The sequence below is a fragment of the Chanodichthys erythropterus genome, chromosome 17, assembly GCF_024489055.1.
Source record: "Chanodichthys erythropterus isolate Z2021 chromosome 17, ASM2448905v1, whole genome shotgun sequence".
NCBI lineage: Eukaryota > Metazoa > Chordata > Actinopteri > Cypriniformes > Xenocyprididae > Chanodichthys > Chanodichthys erythropterus.
The window spans coordinates 3,769,656-3,788,725 of NC_090237.1; the positions used below are offsets into that span (position 1 = coordinate 3,769,656).

Genomic DNA, 19,070 nt, shown 5'->3' on the forward strand with positions numbered 1-19,070 from the left:
GCTCTCCGCACATAGTAAGAGTAATATTTTCTCCTGTTTTCCAATATAAATATCTTATATCTTTACTTGAGATGCAAATGTAAAAATAAGTCTTGTTTAAAACAAGCACAAATATGTCTCTCAAAGAATTAAGAAATTTTTCTATTGAATTTTTATCTGAGCCTGTCGGAAGATATTTGGCCTTGTTTTAACCATAAACTCACGTAATTTTGATCAGTTTTGCAGAAATCAAGTCATATATTTTTTTTGTCATTCTCCAGTAAATGCATCTTGATTTAAAAAATCTTTAGACATTTGCACTTTTGAGAACATAACTTTTGAGTATTGTGATCAGAAAATAAACAAAAAAATATATTTCTATATTCTAGTTGTTGTTGATCAAGCTACTTTTGTTTTATAAATTGAATTAAAAAGTAATGGATATCTGTTGGAAGTGGTATTTTCAAACTCTGAAGTGTTACAACTCATTGTGTTTCTCCCTAGATTGCATTTAGAGAACATACTGATGTATTGTTTTCCTTTAAAATTATAAAATTATTCCTTAATTTTTCTTTACTTTGGTCTTAAAAAGACTTAAATTAACTTCATAAAACATGCAGAACCCCTGAAACAAATGAACTCGTCTCGTACTACTCACATTAAACAAACTGAAACGGGAAATAAATCTAAAACTGCATACATCAATACAAACAATAAAAATTCATATTTTTGTTTTTGTTTTACAACAACCAACAAATAATTTGTCTCCATGAAACAATTACCTCAACCTTTTCATTTTAATATAACGAATACGGTTTAAAAACATTCCTCTACATATTATACAGGCAATTTAAGTTAAACATTACCGTTAAAATAAATTATCCAAACATAAGGTCATCACATATCTTAGTATTTTTAAGAAGATACGTCCTAACAATTTTCTGTATTTCAGACATAGTTAAAAACAAAGAAAAACTCACACTACTCCGCCGAGATGCAGCCCTCTTACTGTCGTAAACATCTACCGTACCGCGGCTGCTGGTGTCGCATCGAGTGGGAAAGCTTGCAGGGTTGCCAGGTTTTCACAACAAAACCCGCCCAATTGCTACTCAAAACTAGCCTAATACCAGCACAATCACGTTTCATGGGGTTCTCCCGCGTTTATGGGGGTAAAATTCGCCTTTTGTTGGGGTTTCCCTGGTAGTCTTATTCCCGGGACTAAATAACATGTTGGGGTCGATTCAACCCGCGGACTTGGCAAACACTGCTCGCTTGTCTTCCTCAAAGAGGCGCTGGGACGAAAGAGATGAGGCAAATGCTAACACTTTCAGTTGAATTTGACTTTGTAAGCGATCGTGAATGAAAGGCAAACGTGGATTTTTTCTTCTTCTGGATGCCGTATGTTTCCAGTCTGCAGGTGAGAGATGTTTCCAGATTACAGAGTTTGAATCATTCAAAAGAGTCTTTAGAATCAGCTCAAACCAGCATACCAGCTTCAAAACCTACATTACAAGCGTATTTCTGTTTTTGTTTTTTCAACAGGGGAAAAGCTTATCTCGTTCAATAGTCCCTGTTTTCACCTCATTCATTATGGTGATGTCTGAGATTTTCTGTAAATTGGCTCATCATCAAACACGTCATTAGTGTCAGAGAAACTAGGATCATCACTGTGACAATCACATTGTAAGTTTTACCCCTTAGGTCAAATACATGACTAAAAATACTATTATAGGATTAGTTCACTTTAAAAATGAAAATTACCCCAAGCTTTACTCACTCTCAAGCCATCCTAGGTGTATACGACTTTATTCTTTCAGATGAACACAATCAGAGATATATTAATAAATATCCTGACACATCTAAGCTTTATAATGGCAGTGAATGGGACCAATGAGTATAAAGCTCAAGAAAGTGCATCCATCCAAAGCAAAACATACTCCACACGGCTCATTAAAACACGACACTTTCTTTGTAAATTGAATATGGAAGGCGGTCTGGTGGAAGCTAGATATTTTACTTTATAACTTGTTAAATATGGATATTTTTCTTACACAAATGCATCGCTTCACTTCAGAAGGACTTTACTAACCCCCTGGAGCCATGTGGAGTACGTTTTGCTTTGGATGGATGCACTTTCTTGAGATTTGCTGCCATTATAAAGCTTTGGAGCATCAGGGTGATTATTAATATAACTCAAATTGTGTTCATTAGAAAGAAGAAAGTCATAAACAACTAGGATGGCTTGAGGGTGAGCAAATCATGGGATAATTATCATTTCAAAGGCCCGGTTTCACAGACAGGACTTAGACTAGGCCTCGGTTCAATTAGGACATTTAAGTAGCTTTTATAAATGTGCCTTAGAAAAGCACTGACATATTTTAAGATTTGTCAGTGCAAGTTGCTTTCCATTAAAACCGCTCAAACATGCATTTTAGTCTAGGACTAGTTAAAGCTTTGTCTGTGAAACTGGAGGAAAGTTAACTAATCCTTTAAGATAGTCCCAGACTAAAATGCATGTTTGGACTGTTTTAACTGAGAGCAACTTTCACTAACATCTTAAAATATGTCAGTGCCATTGTTTTTTTTTTTAAGGAATGTTTATAAAAAGTACCCAAATGCCTAATTATACCTTAAAGGCCTAATCCTCAGTAATTTTAGTATGAATTCAGTAACTTATCTTTTGATTTTTCCAGATCTGGTCCTGTGGGTGTCAGCATCACACAGTGATCACAGTTCACACCTGCAGTGAAGCTCCTCCCACAACAATTCACCAATAAATACTGGGAATATTCACACCATCCTATAAGAGAAGGACAAACTCCAGGTGTAGCAGCTGAAATCTGTGTGACAGTTAAAGATGGAGTTTATTAAAGAGGAGATTGACATGAGTGATCCAGAACCATCCAGAATAAAACATGAAGAAACTGAGGAAGAAATAGGTTTGTGTCCATTCTTGATTCTTCATTATTGTTCATTTAACTATTTAGGTGACAAAGCTTCAGTTTAATAGATTGGATGATAAATGATACAGAAAATGCATCTAAATGGTCATAATCTTGAATAGCTGTTGTCATCCATATTTTAAATGGATTAACAAGAAAGTGACAGAACTAAACTTTAGCACATCAAAGATCTGATACTTGATACTCTTTTGCTTTCTTCTGTTAAATCAGAGTTCACTTTAACTTATTTTAATCACAATTGTTTTTTATTTTAGACTGGATGGAAGTGAATAAGCAAAAACATGTATTGAATGAAGCAAAGGAGAAAGTGCAGAGCACCGAAGCAAAGGAGAAAGCGCAGAGCACCGAAGCTAATAAGCTGCACATCTGCCATCAGTGTGGAAAGACTTTTACACAAAAAGGAAACTTTAATGTACACATGAGAGTTCACACTGGAGAGAAACCGTATACATGCACTCAGTGTGAAAAGAGTTTCACACAAAAAAAAACCCTTATTGTACACATGAGAATTCACAATGGAGAGAAACCGTTTACATGTACTCAGTGTGGAAAGAGTTTTAGAAGAAAAGGAAACATTAAAACACACATGAGAATTCACACTGGAGAGAAACCGTATACTTGCGTTCAGTGTGGAAAGAGTTTCACATATTTAACTGGTCTCAATTATCATCTGCTTCGTCACTCTGGAGAAAAGCAATTTAACTGTGATCAGTGTGATAAAAAGTTTATTTGGTTACAAAATCTAAAAGAACACCTGAAAATTCATTCAGGCGAGAGGCCTTATCTGTGTTCTGTCTGTGGAAAGAGTTTTTCACGGAGTAATGAATTTAAAGTGCATCAGAAAATACATAATGAAGTGAAAGATCATGTGTGTTGTGACTGTGGGAAGAGCTTCATTAGAGCTGAGAATCTGAAACGGCACGAGAGAACTCATACTGGAGAAAAACCTTACAAGTGCTCATATTGTGACAAGAGTTTTGCACAGTCTGGAAACCTGAAATTACATGAGCGACTTCATACTGGAGAGAAGCCGTACCACTGTACTCAGTGTGAGAGGAGGTTTAAATGTTCATCAAATCTTCTCGTTCACACGAAAAGTTGCAAGCGAGCAAAAACTAAAAAAAAGACTTAAGATTTGAAATTTTATCCTTTAACAACTCTTACAGTGTAAATAAATATTTAAGTAGGCCTGACATCTGACAAACCCAAATGTAATTGAATGATTTATGTTTTAATGCACAATGTTTTTTTGTTGATCTTTTTTTAATGAGATGATTTGTCCAATATTTGCATTTCTTGGAACAAAGTGCTAATAAAGTTTAATGGCAAACTCATGTTTCCTTGTTTACCCTTTTAATAAAATAAGTGGGCCTATAGGTTCTGTAGGCTTTTGTTATAGTTTTTAAAGGTTCCTATTTTATAGTAAGTAGGTTAACAAGTATGACTCTGTGACTATGACATCAGGTATTAAAAATCCAATTATCTATCCACCACCACATTGTGCGTGCATGTTATAATCTGTATATGCACGGGATGAAAATAGTTTTGAATATTAACACTCATTGTATAGTCATATAGCTGCATAACTATAAGCTGTAAATCTGAGCAATATGGACTTGAAAAATACATTTAAGTAATATAAACATTTATTGCTTAAATATGCTCTTGAGCACAAATAATATTTGCTATAGATCAATCTGTTTTAGTAAATACAATATAAATGCAAAGCTGTATTTTTTGCAAGTTTTTCACTCCCGTTGTATAGCCATTGATTATTATGTTGTTTGTCACCACAGTTTTGCTTTAAAATGTAAAATCACACAATTTCTTATTGAAATGCAGTGAATTATCATCATATGTGTAAAATCCTGAGTTTGTGCTTATCCACCCATCCTAATGGAAATATGAAGAAACCTAAAAGAATGATGTAAAATTATGGAGCCCTGCATGACATGTGGAAAATATAGTTTACTATCTGCCTATAGAAAATATCTCTCCTTTTCAATGCCAATAATGTCATGCTCTTGCTCACTTAAAGCGGCACTGACTTATCTGCTGGATAAATTAGTAACTCCAATCTAGCTAAATCTAGTGTATCAGCCCTAAAGCTGCTCAATATTAAAGCGTAAATCAGTAAGATTTGCGAAGCTCCCCCTACAGGTTCCTTCAGTGAATCACACTGTCGTAAATACTCCAAGCGCAGCTCTGGACTACAACGCTCACCAGTGCAATAGTTTTGCAAATACAGTACAAGAAATCTCGATGGAGGTGGGTAATTTTCGAAATTGTCTTATAAAGTCATAATATATACATTGTTTTTGAATTACCGTAAAGCATATTGTCACTCTCGCGTGAATGTGAACATGAGGCGAGATTGTGTTGGGTTGGCGCAGCTCAACTTGCAAGTGCTGTTTTCTGGCGTAGACGTGCCAGAGGGGGTTAGTGCACTCAAACACACCACTACAAGTCAATTAACCATTGTAAGGACTTAGAAAACTATTTATGAAGGTAAAAAAGTTACTTAGTTCTGCTTTAAAGTTTATAGAATATGGCTTTTTGTAAAGCTGCTTTGAAACAATGTGTATTGACATTATACAAATAAATCTGACTTCACTTGACTTCACCAGACATGAAGCACGTGTATTACACGGCGTTCTGCCTGAAGAACCCAGAGATGCCGTCACTAACTTCATCTAACTTGATTCGTCTTAAGTTCATCAAAACATTAGCCAATTGATCATAAATGAAATCACCATGGTTTACACTTAATATTTCTGTAGCATGGCCAAACTGCGTAGATCATTCATGAAGTCGTACATAAAGGAATACGCATGCTCAATCCTTAAGCATCTACGGTAAAAAGCTCTGCTGTATTATAAACCAATGAAACTGGGTGTATGTAATGTGTCGCCCCACCCCAATCGTTCAGACTGCACTCTGGGGTTACTCAAATTATTAGCTGCATTTGCAATGTTCAAATCAAATCAAATTTGGTTTTTATCATCGCTTCACACAAAAGAACATGACAATACAGTAATGTTTTTTTAAGTAAGTGCCAATACTACTGGGTCAACTGCTTAGGAAAAAGATGTGTCTTTAGCAGTTTTTTGAAAATGGCTAAAGACTCAGCTGTTCAGATTGAGATGTTATCAAGTTTAAAGTGTTATTTCTGAGTTCTGATGTCTTTTGGCAAGTGAGAGAGAGCACTACTGAATGGTTGTTTAACGCCTTTAAACTTTGACTAGGTTAGGCATGTTGCATAATCTAATTAGTTTGCCTTCAAAAAGCAGGCAAATTGATTGCCTTGAAAAAATAAATACAAACATTTGAATTCAAATGGTTAGTTCAAACAAAAATGAAAATTCTATCATTAATTACTCACCCTCACGTCGTTACAAACCTGTAAGACTTTCATTCATGTTCAGAACACAAATGAAGATCTTTTTAATAAAATCTGAGAGATTTCTGTCTCTCCATTGACAGCCTGCGCAACTACCATTTTCAAGCCCCAGAAAGGTAGGATATACATTATTAAAGCAATCCAAGTGACTTCAGTGGTTTAACCTCAATTTTATGAAGAAGCACAAATCCTTTGTGTGCACAAAAAAAACAATTACTTTTTTATTCACAAAATATCTCCGCTCTGTGTTCACTAGAGCGGCATGATGAGGATAATAAGTTAACAACAGAATTTTAATTTTTGGGTGAACTAACTGTATACTGTTATAATTTGCGCCAGAATTTTCATGTATGGGTGAACTAACCGTACACTGGTATAATTCGCGGCTCCTTTAAGAAACATGACACCGCGCGCACTGAGGATGCGCAGAAGAGAGACGCTAGAGACGAGGCAAGCGCTGAAACTTTCAACAGTTGAAGCTGAAAGCGACGCTGTTAACGATTCGTGAATGAAAACCCGACGTGGATTATTTCCTCCGGATGCCGTAAATTTCTAGTCTGCTGGTGAGAGATGTTTCTCACATTACACAGTTTAACATTAACCAGCTGCTGAGTACAAGCGCTCATATTGTTGACAAAGGTGTGTCTGACTGAAATCACACGAGCGAGTTCATACTGGAGTGAAGCCGTATTGCTGGATTCAGTGTGGAGAGAGTTTTAGACATTCAAGCTCTTTAGTGAGTTTACGGAAAGAATACGTAAAGTGGAATCATTTGGAGAAGCATTGACCAAACTGTCTCAGTGAACAATCTATTCATTCTGTATCATGTAACTGACTAATTAACAAATTAATAGTCTTAAAAAATAACAGCCATAACATTTTGAGCTGCTGAAAAGCTTCTTTATCTTGTTCAATAGTACCTGTTCCTCATTCATTATGGAGATGTCTGAGATCTTCTGTAAATTGGCTCATCAAGCTCATCATTAGTGTCAGACAAACTATATAATCATTACTTTAAAGGATTAGTCCACTTTTAAATACAAATTTCCTAATAATTTACTCACCCCCATGTCATCCAAGATGTTCATGTCTTTCTTTCGTCAGTCGAAAAGAAATTAAGGTTTTTGATGAAAACATTCCAAGCTTACGCTGAATGTCCTATGCCTTCCCTATTCTACTTACAGAAAAAAACTGAACTGGCGCTGCATTCGTTCCGTAAGTAGAATTTGAGTAACTTATCTTTGATTGTTCCAGAACTGGTCCTGTGGGTGTCAGTATCACACAGTGATCACATTTGACACCTGCAGTGAAGCTCCTCCCACAACAATTCACCAATAAATACTGGGAATATTCACAAGTGAAGGACAAACTCCAGGTGTAGCAGCTGAAATCTGTGTGACTGTTAAAGATGGACTGTATTAAAGAAGAGATTGAAGACATGAGTGATCCAGAACCATCCAGAGTAAAACATGAAGAAACTGAGGAACAAATAGGTTGGTGTCCATTCTTGATTCTTCATTATTGACAGTTTAAACATTTAGGTAACAGTTCAGTTTAACAGATTGAATGATAAATGATACAGAAAATTGATCTAAATGGCCATAATGTAGAATAGCTTTTGTCATCCACATTTTATATGGATTAACAAGAAAGTGACAGAACTAAACTTTAGCACATCAAAGATCTGATACTTGATACTCTGTTGCTTTTTTCATTTAAATCAGATTTCTCTTGAACTTATTTTAACCACATAGTTTTTTCTTTTTAGACTGGATGGAGATGAAACCGCAAAAACAAGAACTGAATGAAGCAGAGGAGGAAAAGCAGAGCATCAAAACTCAAAGAACAAAAGCTAATAAGCCGCACACATGCTCTCAGTGTGGAAAGAGTTTCACACAAAAAGGAAACCTTAAGATACACATAGGAGTTCACACTGGAGCGAGACCGTATACATGCACTCAGTGTGGAAAAAGTTTCAGAAGAAAAGGAGTGCTTAATGCACACATAAGAGTTCATACTGGAGAGAAACCGTATACATGCACTCAGTGTGGAAAAAGTTTCAGAAGAAAAGGAGTGCTTAATGCACACATAAGAGTTCATACTGGAGAGAAACCGTATACATGCACTCAGTGTGGAAAGAGTTTTAGTCAAAAAGACAACCTTAATGTACACATAAGAGTTCACACTGGAGAGAAGCCATTTAACTGTGATCAGTGTGGTAAAGATTTTATTTCGTCATCAAATCTAAAACAACACCTGAAAGTTCATTCAGGTGAGAGGCCTTATGTTTGTTCTTTCTGTGGAAAGAGTTTTTCACGGATGGATGACTTTAAAATGCATCAGAAAATACATAATGAAGTGAGAGATCATGTGTGTTGTGACTGTGGGAAGGGCTTTATTAGAGCTGAGCATCTGAAACAGCACCAAAGAACTCATACTGGAGAAAAACCTTACAAGTGCTCATCTTGTGACAAGAGTTACACTCAGTCTGCACACCTGAAAATACATGAGCGAGTTCATACTGGAGAGAAGCCGCACCACTGTACTCAGTGTGAGAAGAGTTTCACATATTTAATTGATCTCAAGAATCATCTGCTCCGTCACTCTGGAGAAAAACCATTTCACTGTGATCAGTGTGGTAAAGAGTTTATTTCATCATCACATCTAAAAAAACATCTGAAAGTTCATTCCGGTGTAAAGCCTTATGTGTGTTCTCTCTGTGGAAAGAGTTTTTTATGGCTAAAAAGTTTTAAACAGCACCAGAAAATACATAATGAAGTGAGCGATCATGTGTGTTGTGACTGTGGGAAGAGCTTCATTAGAGCTTATCAACTAAAACAGCACCAAATAATTCATACTGGAGAAAAACTATAGGTGAAGTTAGTTTCACTTTTGTGCTTGGGGCACCTACCAGCACTAACCTTTGTGATTATTAAATAATAATAATAATAATAATAATAGTAAATGAATAAAAGAATTAAATTATTTAAAAGCCATTTAAGGGAACAATATGTAAGAATGGTGAAAGAAGTTCTAGGTCTAATTGTAGGTATGAAGTAAAAAATTTAGTCTTTAAAAATATTTTATTTTAAAATGTGCATTCACTCTTATTCATATGTCTAATATGTCAAAAATGCAAATGCTACTTGTCTTGTCACATTCATTTATGAATATCATGTATAAAAAAATTTCGAAATAGTTTGGTTTGCTTGGTTTCATTTGGTCGGGACCAAAAAAAAAAAAAAAAAGTCTTGGTCGGCTTAGCGTTCATATTGGCATTTTTATCACCAAACCAAAAGATGTCGAACCTAAAGGCATATGGAGATGTTCACAACCTGATTGGTCTGCTTTTATGACATATTGGCTACTTTGAGACAGAACTTATTGAACATCTAAAACAATGCTGTGTGCTGAGATTAATTACACTCATTGTATGTGCATAGCCATCTCCACCTATAAGGAAAACTTTGCTCATATTGTGACAATAGTTTCACTCAGTCTGGAAACCTGAAATTACAAGCTAGTTCATACTGGAGAGAAGCCACACCAAACCTTCTCGCTCACAAGAAAAAAATGTTGCAAGTGAGCAAAACTAGAAAAAGACTTAAAAGAGACCTATAATGCCCATTTTACAAGATGTAATATAAGTCTCTGGTGTCCCCAAAATGTGTCTGTGAAGTTTCAGCTCAAAATACAGATAATTTATTATAGCTTGTCAAATTTGCCCCTATTTGGGTGTGAGCAAAAAAACAACTTTTTTGTGTGTCTCTTTAAATGCAAATGAGCTGCTGCTCCCGTCCCCTTTCCAGAAGAAGGTGGAGCTTTAACAGCTCAACAACAACAAAGCTGGAGAATCTCACGCAGCCAAAATGAGGATTGTCAGTAACAGTGTTCAGCCTTGCATTGTTCAAACCGGAGTCGACACTGATGGAGAGACTCAGGAAAAAGTTACAACTTTTAGAATAAAACAAGATGTTTCTGAATGGTTAATGGATACATTGTTACACACCCGTAAGACCTTCGTTCATCTTCGGAACACAAATTAAGATATTTTTGAAATCCGAGGGTATCTGATCCACACAGAGGCAGCAACGTCCGAACGCCAGCTCAGTATTGGCCGAAGCTAAACGTGAGCAGCATGACGCATACATGTGATGCTGACACAGGATATGGACAATAATTGTGCTTTCATGCCAGAAAGTTGCCGTATATAGACTTGTTATTCTCTGTATTGAGTTTGATGTAATATATATTTCTTATTGAATTAAATCCTTCTACCACCCCTAATAATCTACCTATATTTAGGACTCAGGAAAACAATAAAATCTTGATAAAAGCCCAAACGTTCTCCCTCGGCTGAGTAATTGTTCCTTTAACCATCAATTAAAGGACTGAGAATGAGGCACACCGGGAAATAATCTAACATGCAATAAAGAAATATAAATTATATATTGATTTTTTTGTGTGTGCTTATCATCAACATAAGTAATAAATGACAATAAATGACTGGTATATAATCTGTCTAGTCTTTCCAGGTATGTCACATTGTGATTTTAATTTAATCATGTTGCAAAACGGACCAGAGTGTTTGTTAATTAATGACAGAGAACTGCAAACCTCTCATCTGATTTTATTTAATATATATTTTGTATTGACAATAGTGAAGAACAATAGAATTATACACTAACAAATTAGAAATAGTACAAATAAATGCATAATGGACAAATGTAATACTTCGGAATCAAGGCAAACCCAGTCAAAAAATAAAATAAAATAATTAAAATGATGAAGGCTGATTTTATAGATTACAAGTTAATACAAGTTTAACTGGTACCCTATAACTAAGCCTATGAATGACACTGATTAAGTTATATTTGTGCCATTGTGTCAAGGCAGGTTTACTTGTGAATTCGGATGACACGGTAATCTTTGGATTTTTTCAGATTGACTCTTAAATTTACAATGCGTAGGCTTCAACTCCAAAAGTTGTACACTCAGTAGACTGAAACTAGTAAACAGTAGATAGTAGATATTCACTAGTAAAAATATTCACTAGTCGCTAGCGGCATTCATTTTCCATTGTTGTTACACTTCGGCTGGCAACAGTAATTTTAATGAACTATTAGCGTGATTAGCTATTAACATGGGGTGGTTGGAGGTGCAGTACTGATCACACTGTACTTCCAATCACCCACGGTCACAATATGATACATGTAATTTAGTACAGAAAAATCTGCTCACTTAATAATACTAAAATTACTTACTAACTCATAAAGTGGAAAATGGGGGGGGGTTAATTCTTAAGACTACTGGGTGAGAAACAAGTGCCCCATTATGCTTTTTCAGATATTAGCTTTAATGCAGTGTGTAATATAGCTGTTTGAAAAAAAAAAAGGCTGAAAAGATCAAAGAGCACAACAAAAAAATTGTATTGTTCTAAAAGAAGGAACCGATTTTGATCTGCTGAAATGAGTCGTCAGCAATTTCACAGAAAGGAGGGACTTGGAGAGATAGAACCTTCGAACAACACTTTGAGAAATTAGTTGATGGGCAATGTATATTATGATCAAATTAAAGTGTTAAAACACAATTAAGAACCTCTAAAATAGCATAATAGGGGTACTTTAAAGTAATCCAGTATTAATTCAGTAACATCTTTGGAAACAAGGCAAACACAGTCAAAAAAGGGGAAAGAAGATTTCATAGATTACAAGGTAATACTAGTCTATCTGGTATATCTAATCTCCAGGTGTAGCAGCTGAAATCTGTTTAATAAAGAGGAGATTGAAGACATTAGTGATCCAGAACCATACAAAATAAAAGATGGAACAAATAGACTGGATTGAGATGAAACTGCAAAAACATGAACTGAATGAAGCAGAGGAGGAAAAGCAAAGCATTAAAACAGTCTAAAAGGAACCCTAAAGACACACATGAGAATTCACACTGGAGAAAAACCGTTTACATGCACTCAGTGTGGAAAGAGTTTTTCAAGGCAGTATCACTTAAAACTGCACCAAAATATACACAAAGAAGTGAGAGATTATATGTGCTTTGACTGTGGGAAGAGCTTTTCTACATCTACCACACTGACATATCACCAAAGAACTCATACTGGAGAAAAACCTTACAAGTGCTCATATTGTGACAAGAGATTCATTCAGTCTACACACCTGAAAGAACATGAACAAGTTCATACTGGAGAGAAGTCGTACTACTGTACTCAATGTGAAAAGAGTTTCAAATGGCCTTCCAATATTACATATCAGAAATTCAATTACAATAACAAAATACAATTGTTCATAGTAATTGTTAATTTTTTATATCAATAATTTGATTGTCACTAGAGATAATGTAAGTTTCTGATAGTGATTACTAGTAAGAAAGCCATTTCAAATGTCAGAAATTAAAATTTTTACTAGTAGCAATTCAATTGTTGATATAAAGAAGTGACATTTCAACTAGTGACAGATGAATTCTTGATATCAAAAATGCGCATTTTTACTAGTAACAAGTAATTGTAACGAAGCAGATCTCAGACAGAGATCCTTTTGCAAGCTTTATTTAAAGCATTGTCGTACATGCAGGGTCTAGGCAGGGGCAAACAGGAACAGCAAGGGATAGGCAGAATCGTGGTCAGGATAGAGGCAGTAGGTCAGGGCAGGTAGATATCATTCACAATCCAGATAGCAATAAACAGTCCAAAGGCAGAAGGCAGGATCAATAACAGACAGGATACAAACAATCAGAATTGTTACAGGAGTAAACAAGACCTCACAATGAGGTGGTGTGTGAGTGAATCTTAAATAGTCCAGATAATGTGCTTCAGCTGTATGTGACAATTACTGATTGGTGTGGAGTGTGTGCATGTGACTGGCAGGGAGGATTATGGTAATTGAAGTCCGGAATTAATGGGACGTGACAGTAATTATTGATATCAAAAATTATGATTTTTGCTAGTAAGAAATTTATTTCTTATTTGTGAAATTGGAATTTCAACTAGTAAGAAATCAATTCTTGATATCAACAATTGAATTTGAATGGCAGCCTTTTGTGACGTTTCACAAGTGAAAATACAATTACAGATAGCAAGAATTATATTTTTTACTACTGAAAATGTAATTCTTGATATATTGAAAATTAGCATTTTAAATGGTAATCTACAATAGAAAAAGAAAAATATTTTTCACTAATAAACTAAACAAAGTATCTTTCAAATGAATTAACACATTTTGTCCTGTCAAACATTTGAAGAAATAGAAAACTGACATTGATACAACATGTTTATTTTGCCCAATTCACACAGAAACATTTTCATTTATTTGAAGTCTTTTCATTTTTTTGGTCTTTTATATGGGTTTTTATGAATAGTTTTCTAAATGTGTACATGTTAATTAACATTTATATGTATGTGATTGTTGTTATATTTTTAAATTCACTTTAAGAGATGTTAAAATACATAAATGTAATTTTTTTTTGTCATTATTATTTTTTGAACACGTTGATTAGAATTTTACCATAAGAACAGTGACGTAATGTGATTGATGCTGTCTTCTTTTTCATTGTTTATCAGGTAAAATTGTGTCCTTGTTTGTATTTTAATGAGCTTTGTTCATCTGTAATCTTTTAACCCTGATGAAGGCCTGTATGCCGAACCGCATTGGCAAAATAAGAGCATTATCTTCTCAGCTTCACTTTCTGATGATTTCTCTCCATTTTGCAGTGTTGCTGGTATTGTCCCAAAGTTATGTTTGCTTTTCTTCCACACCACACACTTTGTTAATCTTGTGAAGCTGCACCAGAACAACTAGACTACATTTCATTTATTTGGGACTGTCACTATACAAAATAACTTTTGAAAAGTATTGGCATATTTATCAATGTTCCTGCAAGATGTAACCACAAAGACATTATTTTTATGAATTTACTCTGCTAAAGAAAATTATAGCTTTGTAATAAATTTATTTTCTTTGCAAATTTTATACCCACAACACAAATGGAAGTTCACCAACAACAAACCATTTATTGAAATAATTTATAAAGTATCTCAAATCTATTATCTTCAGTAAATAAGAAAGCAAGTAGAACAAATTATAATGCAGTACTAAATTAATAATCTAACTGATGTAATACCCTACTGTTTTCTGTTTCTATTTATTTCTTTTTTCCCTCATTAGCACATTTTTTTCTCTGCATTTTGTTGACAATGGGTGTACTGTTGTTCAATTTTGTTTTATAAAAATATAAACTGTATTTTAAATAATATAATCGCATATCGCTTTGACTAGTCTAAATACTATTTAACATACGCAGAAGTAAGACATTTCTAATTCAGTTTCGACTAGTTTCAGTTTCGTTGTTTATTAATATCTGAACTGTGCTCCTAATCGAATCTGCTGTTGTGTGACGTGAGGCTGAATTTACTCAGCTCCTCCCCCACAACAGACCCCCTCCTCAACGCGTCTTGTTGATAATGCCAGTGGTCACTGCTTGCCACTTGCCAGCAGCTTTTGTTGTCAAGAAAGGAAAAGCTACTTCAGGAACTATAAAATAACATCTGGATGCATTCATATGTGGTAAAAGCTCTCCAGCATGCCAGGTATGTAGCGCTGTGATTTTAATTAAATCCTGTTGCAAAACGGACCAACTGGAGTGTTTGTTCAATAATGACAGAAAATCGCTCATCTGACCTATTATTTATTATACATTTTGAAAAGACAAAAGTAAAGGACAATGTAATTATACATAAAAAACGTGAAATATATCATGCATAATAATATATACAATGAATAATAATGACATATCACTTATACGTAACAAATGATTCGTAAAGCTTTGAAGCTTCATGATGCAGTGTTCTGAAATAGCCCATCACTATATTGTGTGGGAAAAAGTCGCTATTTTGTTATTTTTGGCGCACAAAAAGTATTCTCGTCGTTTTATAATATTAAAATTGAACCACTGTAGTCAATTGAACTGTTTTAAATATATTTTTAGTAGCTTTCTGGGCATTGAAAAAGGGAGTGTTATTGCTGTCAATGCAGGCCTTACTGAGCCATTGGATTTGATCAAAAATTTTTGTTCTGAAGATGAACGAAGGTCATACAGGTGTGGAACGACATGAGGATAAATAATTAACAAAGACTATAGAATAACACAAGATGTGTTACTCATATTGTTTTGAATGGGAGAATGTGCAACGCACAATATGGCGGAATAAATCCCGCCTTCAAAATAAGAGGCAATCGCCGATTGGTAAAGTCATCGCGTCACTGCAGCGGCCGTTAGAAGCTCCGGTTCCTATAGAAACAGTAAGACGCGCGCCTCCGATATGAGACAAGAGAGTTGTCAGATTTCATTGGTGATTTAAATTATGAAATTTAATCGAAAGCTTGGCAAACAGCTTTCGAGAATTTGATGTTTCCCCATTCAAAGAGATAGGAGCTGCACTTGGATGCCTGAAAGGTGTTTCAAAAATGGCCGCCAAGTGAAATGACTTGTCTTAAAGGGACTTTGGTAATTAATGACATATTTTTCATTTTTGGGTGAAGTAGCCCTTTAAGTCCACGAGACTTTAGGGTCATCATTTTAGGTTTCAGAAGTCTGCTCGCGAGTACCCCGTTTGCGGACGCTATGTGCACTTCAGCAGAGTCTACAAGTCTGCGAACTACGCAGAGGACTTTACCAGGCAGTCAAAGCAGCATTACGTCACGTCACGAAAGTGCAGACTCAGAGGAAGACCATGAGTGTTTAGGCTGCTATTTGGGATTCAGCCAATTTTTTGCCTATATTTACTCCACAAACTAACTCTACTAACATGGAAAACAGTGATAGATGGACCCCTCAACCTTATGCTAAGAAGAAAATCCAACACAACTTTGGACCAAGCAAAAAATTATGTACTTCTCAGCTAGCGACATTTGGCATCAACCACATGGCAAATGCATTTTTTTTTCATGTTCTCTCAACTTTCGGGGCTTACCAGTGTATGGCGTTTCAAACACTTCAAAACAATTAATTATTTTATGAAGCAATTTGTTCAATTGATTTGAATCTTGGAAATGCTTTGTTTCTCCCATCACTATCTCAGCGGCATCAAAATAAAGTCACAACATCAAGCGCAGGTTAGGTCCCTATACAGTTCCTACTGGCAGTGTGAATGCAACCAGGAAAATAACCCTAGTTGATAGTTCATAGAACTACCCAGTGCGAAAGCTCTTTTTATACTCCGAGCCTGGTCTTATTAGAAAAACATACCTGTGGGAATGTTTTCGCGAGTTGCAAAATACGTACACATACATAACACTGGTATTATCTCTTAAGAGAAGGAATCGATTCTGAACTACCGAAACGTCGTCAGCAATTCCAGGTTGAGGGCGTTTGGTTTCCGATGTGCACTGTAAGCAGTAGACCAATCAAAACAGATTGTGACATCTGACCAATCAGAGCAGAGAAAGAAGGAGTTAAGAGAGAAAGAAACTTCAAACAAACTGTTTTCAGACTCTTTGAGAAATGAGGTGATGTGCAATGTATATTATGAGAAGATTAAAGAGTTAAACCTTTTGCAGGAGACTCCAAAACAAAATTAAGAACCTTTACAATAGCATAACAGGGGCACTTTAAATTAATCTTGTATCAATTCAGTAACTTATCTTTGATTGTTCCAGATCTTGTCCTATGGGTGTCAGTATCATGCGGTGAAGCTCCTCCCACAACAATTCACCAATAAATACTGGGAATATTCACATCATCCAACAAGAGAAGGACAAACTCCAGGTGTAGCAGTTGAAATCTGTGTGACTGTTAAAGATGGAGTTTATTAAAGAGGAGATTGAAGACATGAGTGATCCAGAACCATCCAGAATAAAACATGAAGATACTGAGGAACAAATAGGTTGGTGTCCATTCTTGATTCTTCATCATTGACTACCGAGAAACAAGGAAACAAAGCTTCAGTTCAACAGATCTGGTTTCAGATTTTTCAATTCAACATAAATGATACATAAAATGAAACTAAATGGTCATAATCTTAAAGAGCTGTTGTCATCCACATTTTAAATGTATTAACAATAAAATAAACACAACAAAGATCTAATACTTGATTCTCTGTTGTTTTCGTCTGAGTTCATTGAACTTATTTCAACCACATTATTTTTTCTTTTTAGACTGGATGGAGATGAAACTGCAAAAACCCGAACTAAATGAAGCAAAGGAGGAAAAGCATAGCATTGAAATTCAAAGATCAAAAGATAATAAGCCGTACACCTGCTCTCAATGTGGGAAGAGTTTCAGTCGTAATGGAAACCTTAAAACACACATAAGAATTCACTCTGGAGGGAAACCGTTTACATGCACTCAGTGTGGAAAGAGTTTTGCTTCTCAATTAGGCCTCAAATTTCATCTGCGCATTCACTCTGGAGAAAAACCATATAACTGTGATCAGTGTGGTAAAGATTTTATTTCGCCATCAAATCTAAAAAAACACCTAAAAGTTCATTCAGGTGAGAAGCCTTGTGTGTGTTCTCTCTGTGGAAAGAGTTTTTCACGGCTGGACAGTTTGAAACTGCACCAACAAACACATAATGAAGTGAGAGATTATATGTGTTGTGATTGTGGAAAGAGCTTTACAAAAGCTTGTGATCTGAAACGGCACCAAAGAATTCATACTGGAGAAAAACCTTATAAGTGCTCATATTGTGACAAGAGTTTCATTCAGTCTGCACACCTGAAATCACATGAGCGAGTTCATACTGGAGAGAAGCCGTACTACTGTACTCGGTGTGAGAAGAGTTTCAGACATTCAACAGGTTTCAGAATTCATCTGCTCCGTCATTCTGGGGAAAAAACATTTTACTGTGATCAGTGTGATACAAAATTTATTTTATCATCAGATCTAAAACAACACCAGAAAGTTCATTCAGGTGAGAAGCCTTATGTGTGTTCTGTCTGTGGAAAGAGTTTTTCATGGCTGAAAAGTTTTAAATTGCACCAGAAAACGCACAATAAAGTGAAAGATCATCTCCCAGTTTCAGACTAGGCTAGAGCTAGAGCTCTGAAACGGCACCAGAGAATTCATACTGGAGAAGACCTTACAAGTGCTCAGATTGTGACAAGAGTTTCACTGTGTCTAGAACCCTAAAATCACATGAGCGACTTCATACAAAAGAGAAGCCTTACCCCTGCCCTCCATGTGGGAAGAAGAGTTTAAATGTTTATCAAACCTGCAAAGTTTGTGGAATGTGAAAAAAAGAGCAAAAGTAGCTCTATCTGCTGATTACTCGTCACTGCAGTGAGCATAAAAAGCATTATTTCATAATCACTATTCACACAGGTTATTTGTTGAAACCTGGAAGCCACAGAGACATCTTTTTTTTCATTTAACAACACACAATATTTATAATTAAATGATTGTCTCTATTCATTAAAATGCTACTCAGTTGGCGTACTGTTTTTCACATACTAGTTAGAAATATTACATTTTGGATGCAGGGTTTGTTTCTAGTATGCCCAGAAAGAACTTGATAACCTGGTTCAGATGTGTTTAAGTTTTTAATTGGGGTTGGAGCTGAACTCTGCAAGACTGGCTCTCTAGAAGTAGGATTGGATCCCCATGGTCTCTAAATTAATAGTTTGGTGAAAAGCTTATGATTGATGGAATTCTTTGTGTGAAGACCAGAAACTCCTTGATAGAATATCAATGAGTCTTCTATTATCTTCAGTAAATAACA

The 19,070-nt window shown here is 35.4% G+C and overlaps 3 protein-coding genes across 7 annotated transcripts; all 3 read left to right on the forward strand.

Moving 5' to 3' along the window:
- The first annotated feature begins 1,092 nt into the window (after positions 1–1,092).
- On the forward strand, positions 1,093–4,260 carry LOC137004364 (zinc finger protein 271-like). 2 transcript variants are annotated; one of them, XM_067364620.1, is made up of 4 exons: positions 1,093–1,396; positions 1,522–1,662; positions 2,673–2,918; positions 3,197–4,260. In XM_067364620.1, exons 3-4 carry the CDS (start codon positions 2,837–2,839, stop codon positions 4,072–4,074), a joined length of 960 nt encoding a protein of 319 aa, XP_067220721.1. In that variant the 5' UTR covers positions 1,093–1,396; positions 1,522–1,662; positions 2,673–2,836; the 3' UTR covers positions 4,075–4,260. The 2 variants fall into 2 exon arrangements, with proteins under 2 accessions (XP_067220721.1, XP_067220722.1); XM_067364621.1 differs by lacking the exon at positions 1,522–1,662.
- A 2,506-nt stretch (positions 4,261–6,766) lies between these two features.
- On the forward strand, positions 6,767–9,806 carry LOC137004344 (zinc finger protein 135-like). 4 transcript variants are annotated; one of them, XM_067364594.1, is made up of 4 exons: positions 6,887–6,905; positions 7,527–7,557; positions 7,751–7,835; positions 8,111–9,806. In XM_067364594.1, exons 3-4 carry the CDS (start codon positions 7,751–7,753, stop codon positions 9,214–9,216), a joined length of 1,191 nt encoding a protein of 396 aa, XP_067220695.1. In that variant the 5' UTR covers positions 6,887–6,905; positions 7,527–7,557; the 3' UTR covers positions 9,217–9,806. The 4 variants fall into 4 exon arrangements, with proteins under 4 accessions (XP_067220693.1, XP_067220692.1, XP_067220694.1 ...); XM_067364592.1 differs by lacking the exon at positions 7,527–7,557 and having other exon boundaries at positions 6,767–6,905; positions 7,597–7,835; XM_067364593.1 differs by having other exon boundaries at positions 6,800–6,905; positions 7,527–7,835.
- A 2,583-nt stretch (positions 9,807–12,389) lies between these two features.
- LOC137005180 (zinc finger protein 180-like) lies at positions 12,390–18,379 on the forward strand. Its single transcript, XM_067366002.1, has 2 exons — positions 12,390–12,550; positions 17,584–18,379. Exons 1-2 carry the CDS (start codon positions 12,390–12,392, stop codon positions 18,377–18,379), a joined length of 957 nt encoding a protein of 318 aa, XP_067222103.1.
- Positions 18,380–19,070: the final 691 nt, after the last annotated feature.

What these genes read in the sequence shown, in the direction of transcription:
- LOC137004364 (XM_067364620.1), top strand. Translation starts at nt 2,837, where the DNA reads ATGGAGTTTATTAAAGAGGAGATTGACATGAGTGATCCAGAACCATCC. An exon ending in AGAAACTGAGGAAGAAATAG is followed by an intron (nt 2,919 to 3,196) that starts GTTTGTGTCCAT and finishes TTTTTATTTTAG; the next exon opens with ACTGGATGGAAGTGAATAAG.
- LOC137004344 (XM_067364592.1), top strand. Translation starts at nt 7,751, where the DNA reads ATGGACTGTATTAAAGAAGAGATTGAAGACATGAGTGATCCAGAACCA. An exon ending in AGAAACTGAGGAACAAATAG is followed by an intron (nt 7,836 to 8,110) that starts GTTGGTGTCCAT and finishes TTTTCTTTTTAG; the next exon opens with ACTGGATGGAGATGAAACCG.
- LOC137005180 (XM_067366002.1), top strand. Translation starts at nt 12,390, where the DNA reads ATGTGCTTTGACTGTGGGAAGAGCTTTTCTACATCTACCACACTGACA. An exon ending in CAAGTTCATACTGGAGAGAA is followed by an intron (nt 12,551 to 17,583) that starts GTCGTACTACTG and finishes TGAAATTCAAAG; the next exon opens with ATCAAAAGATAATAAGCCGT.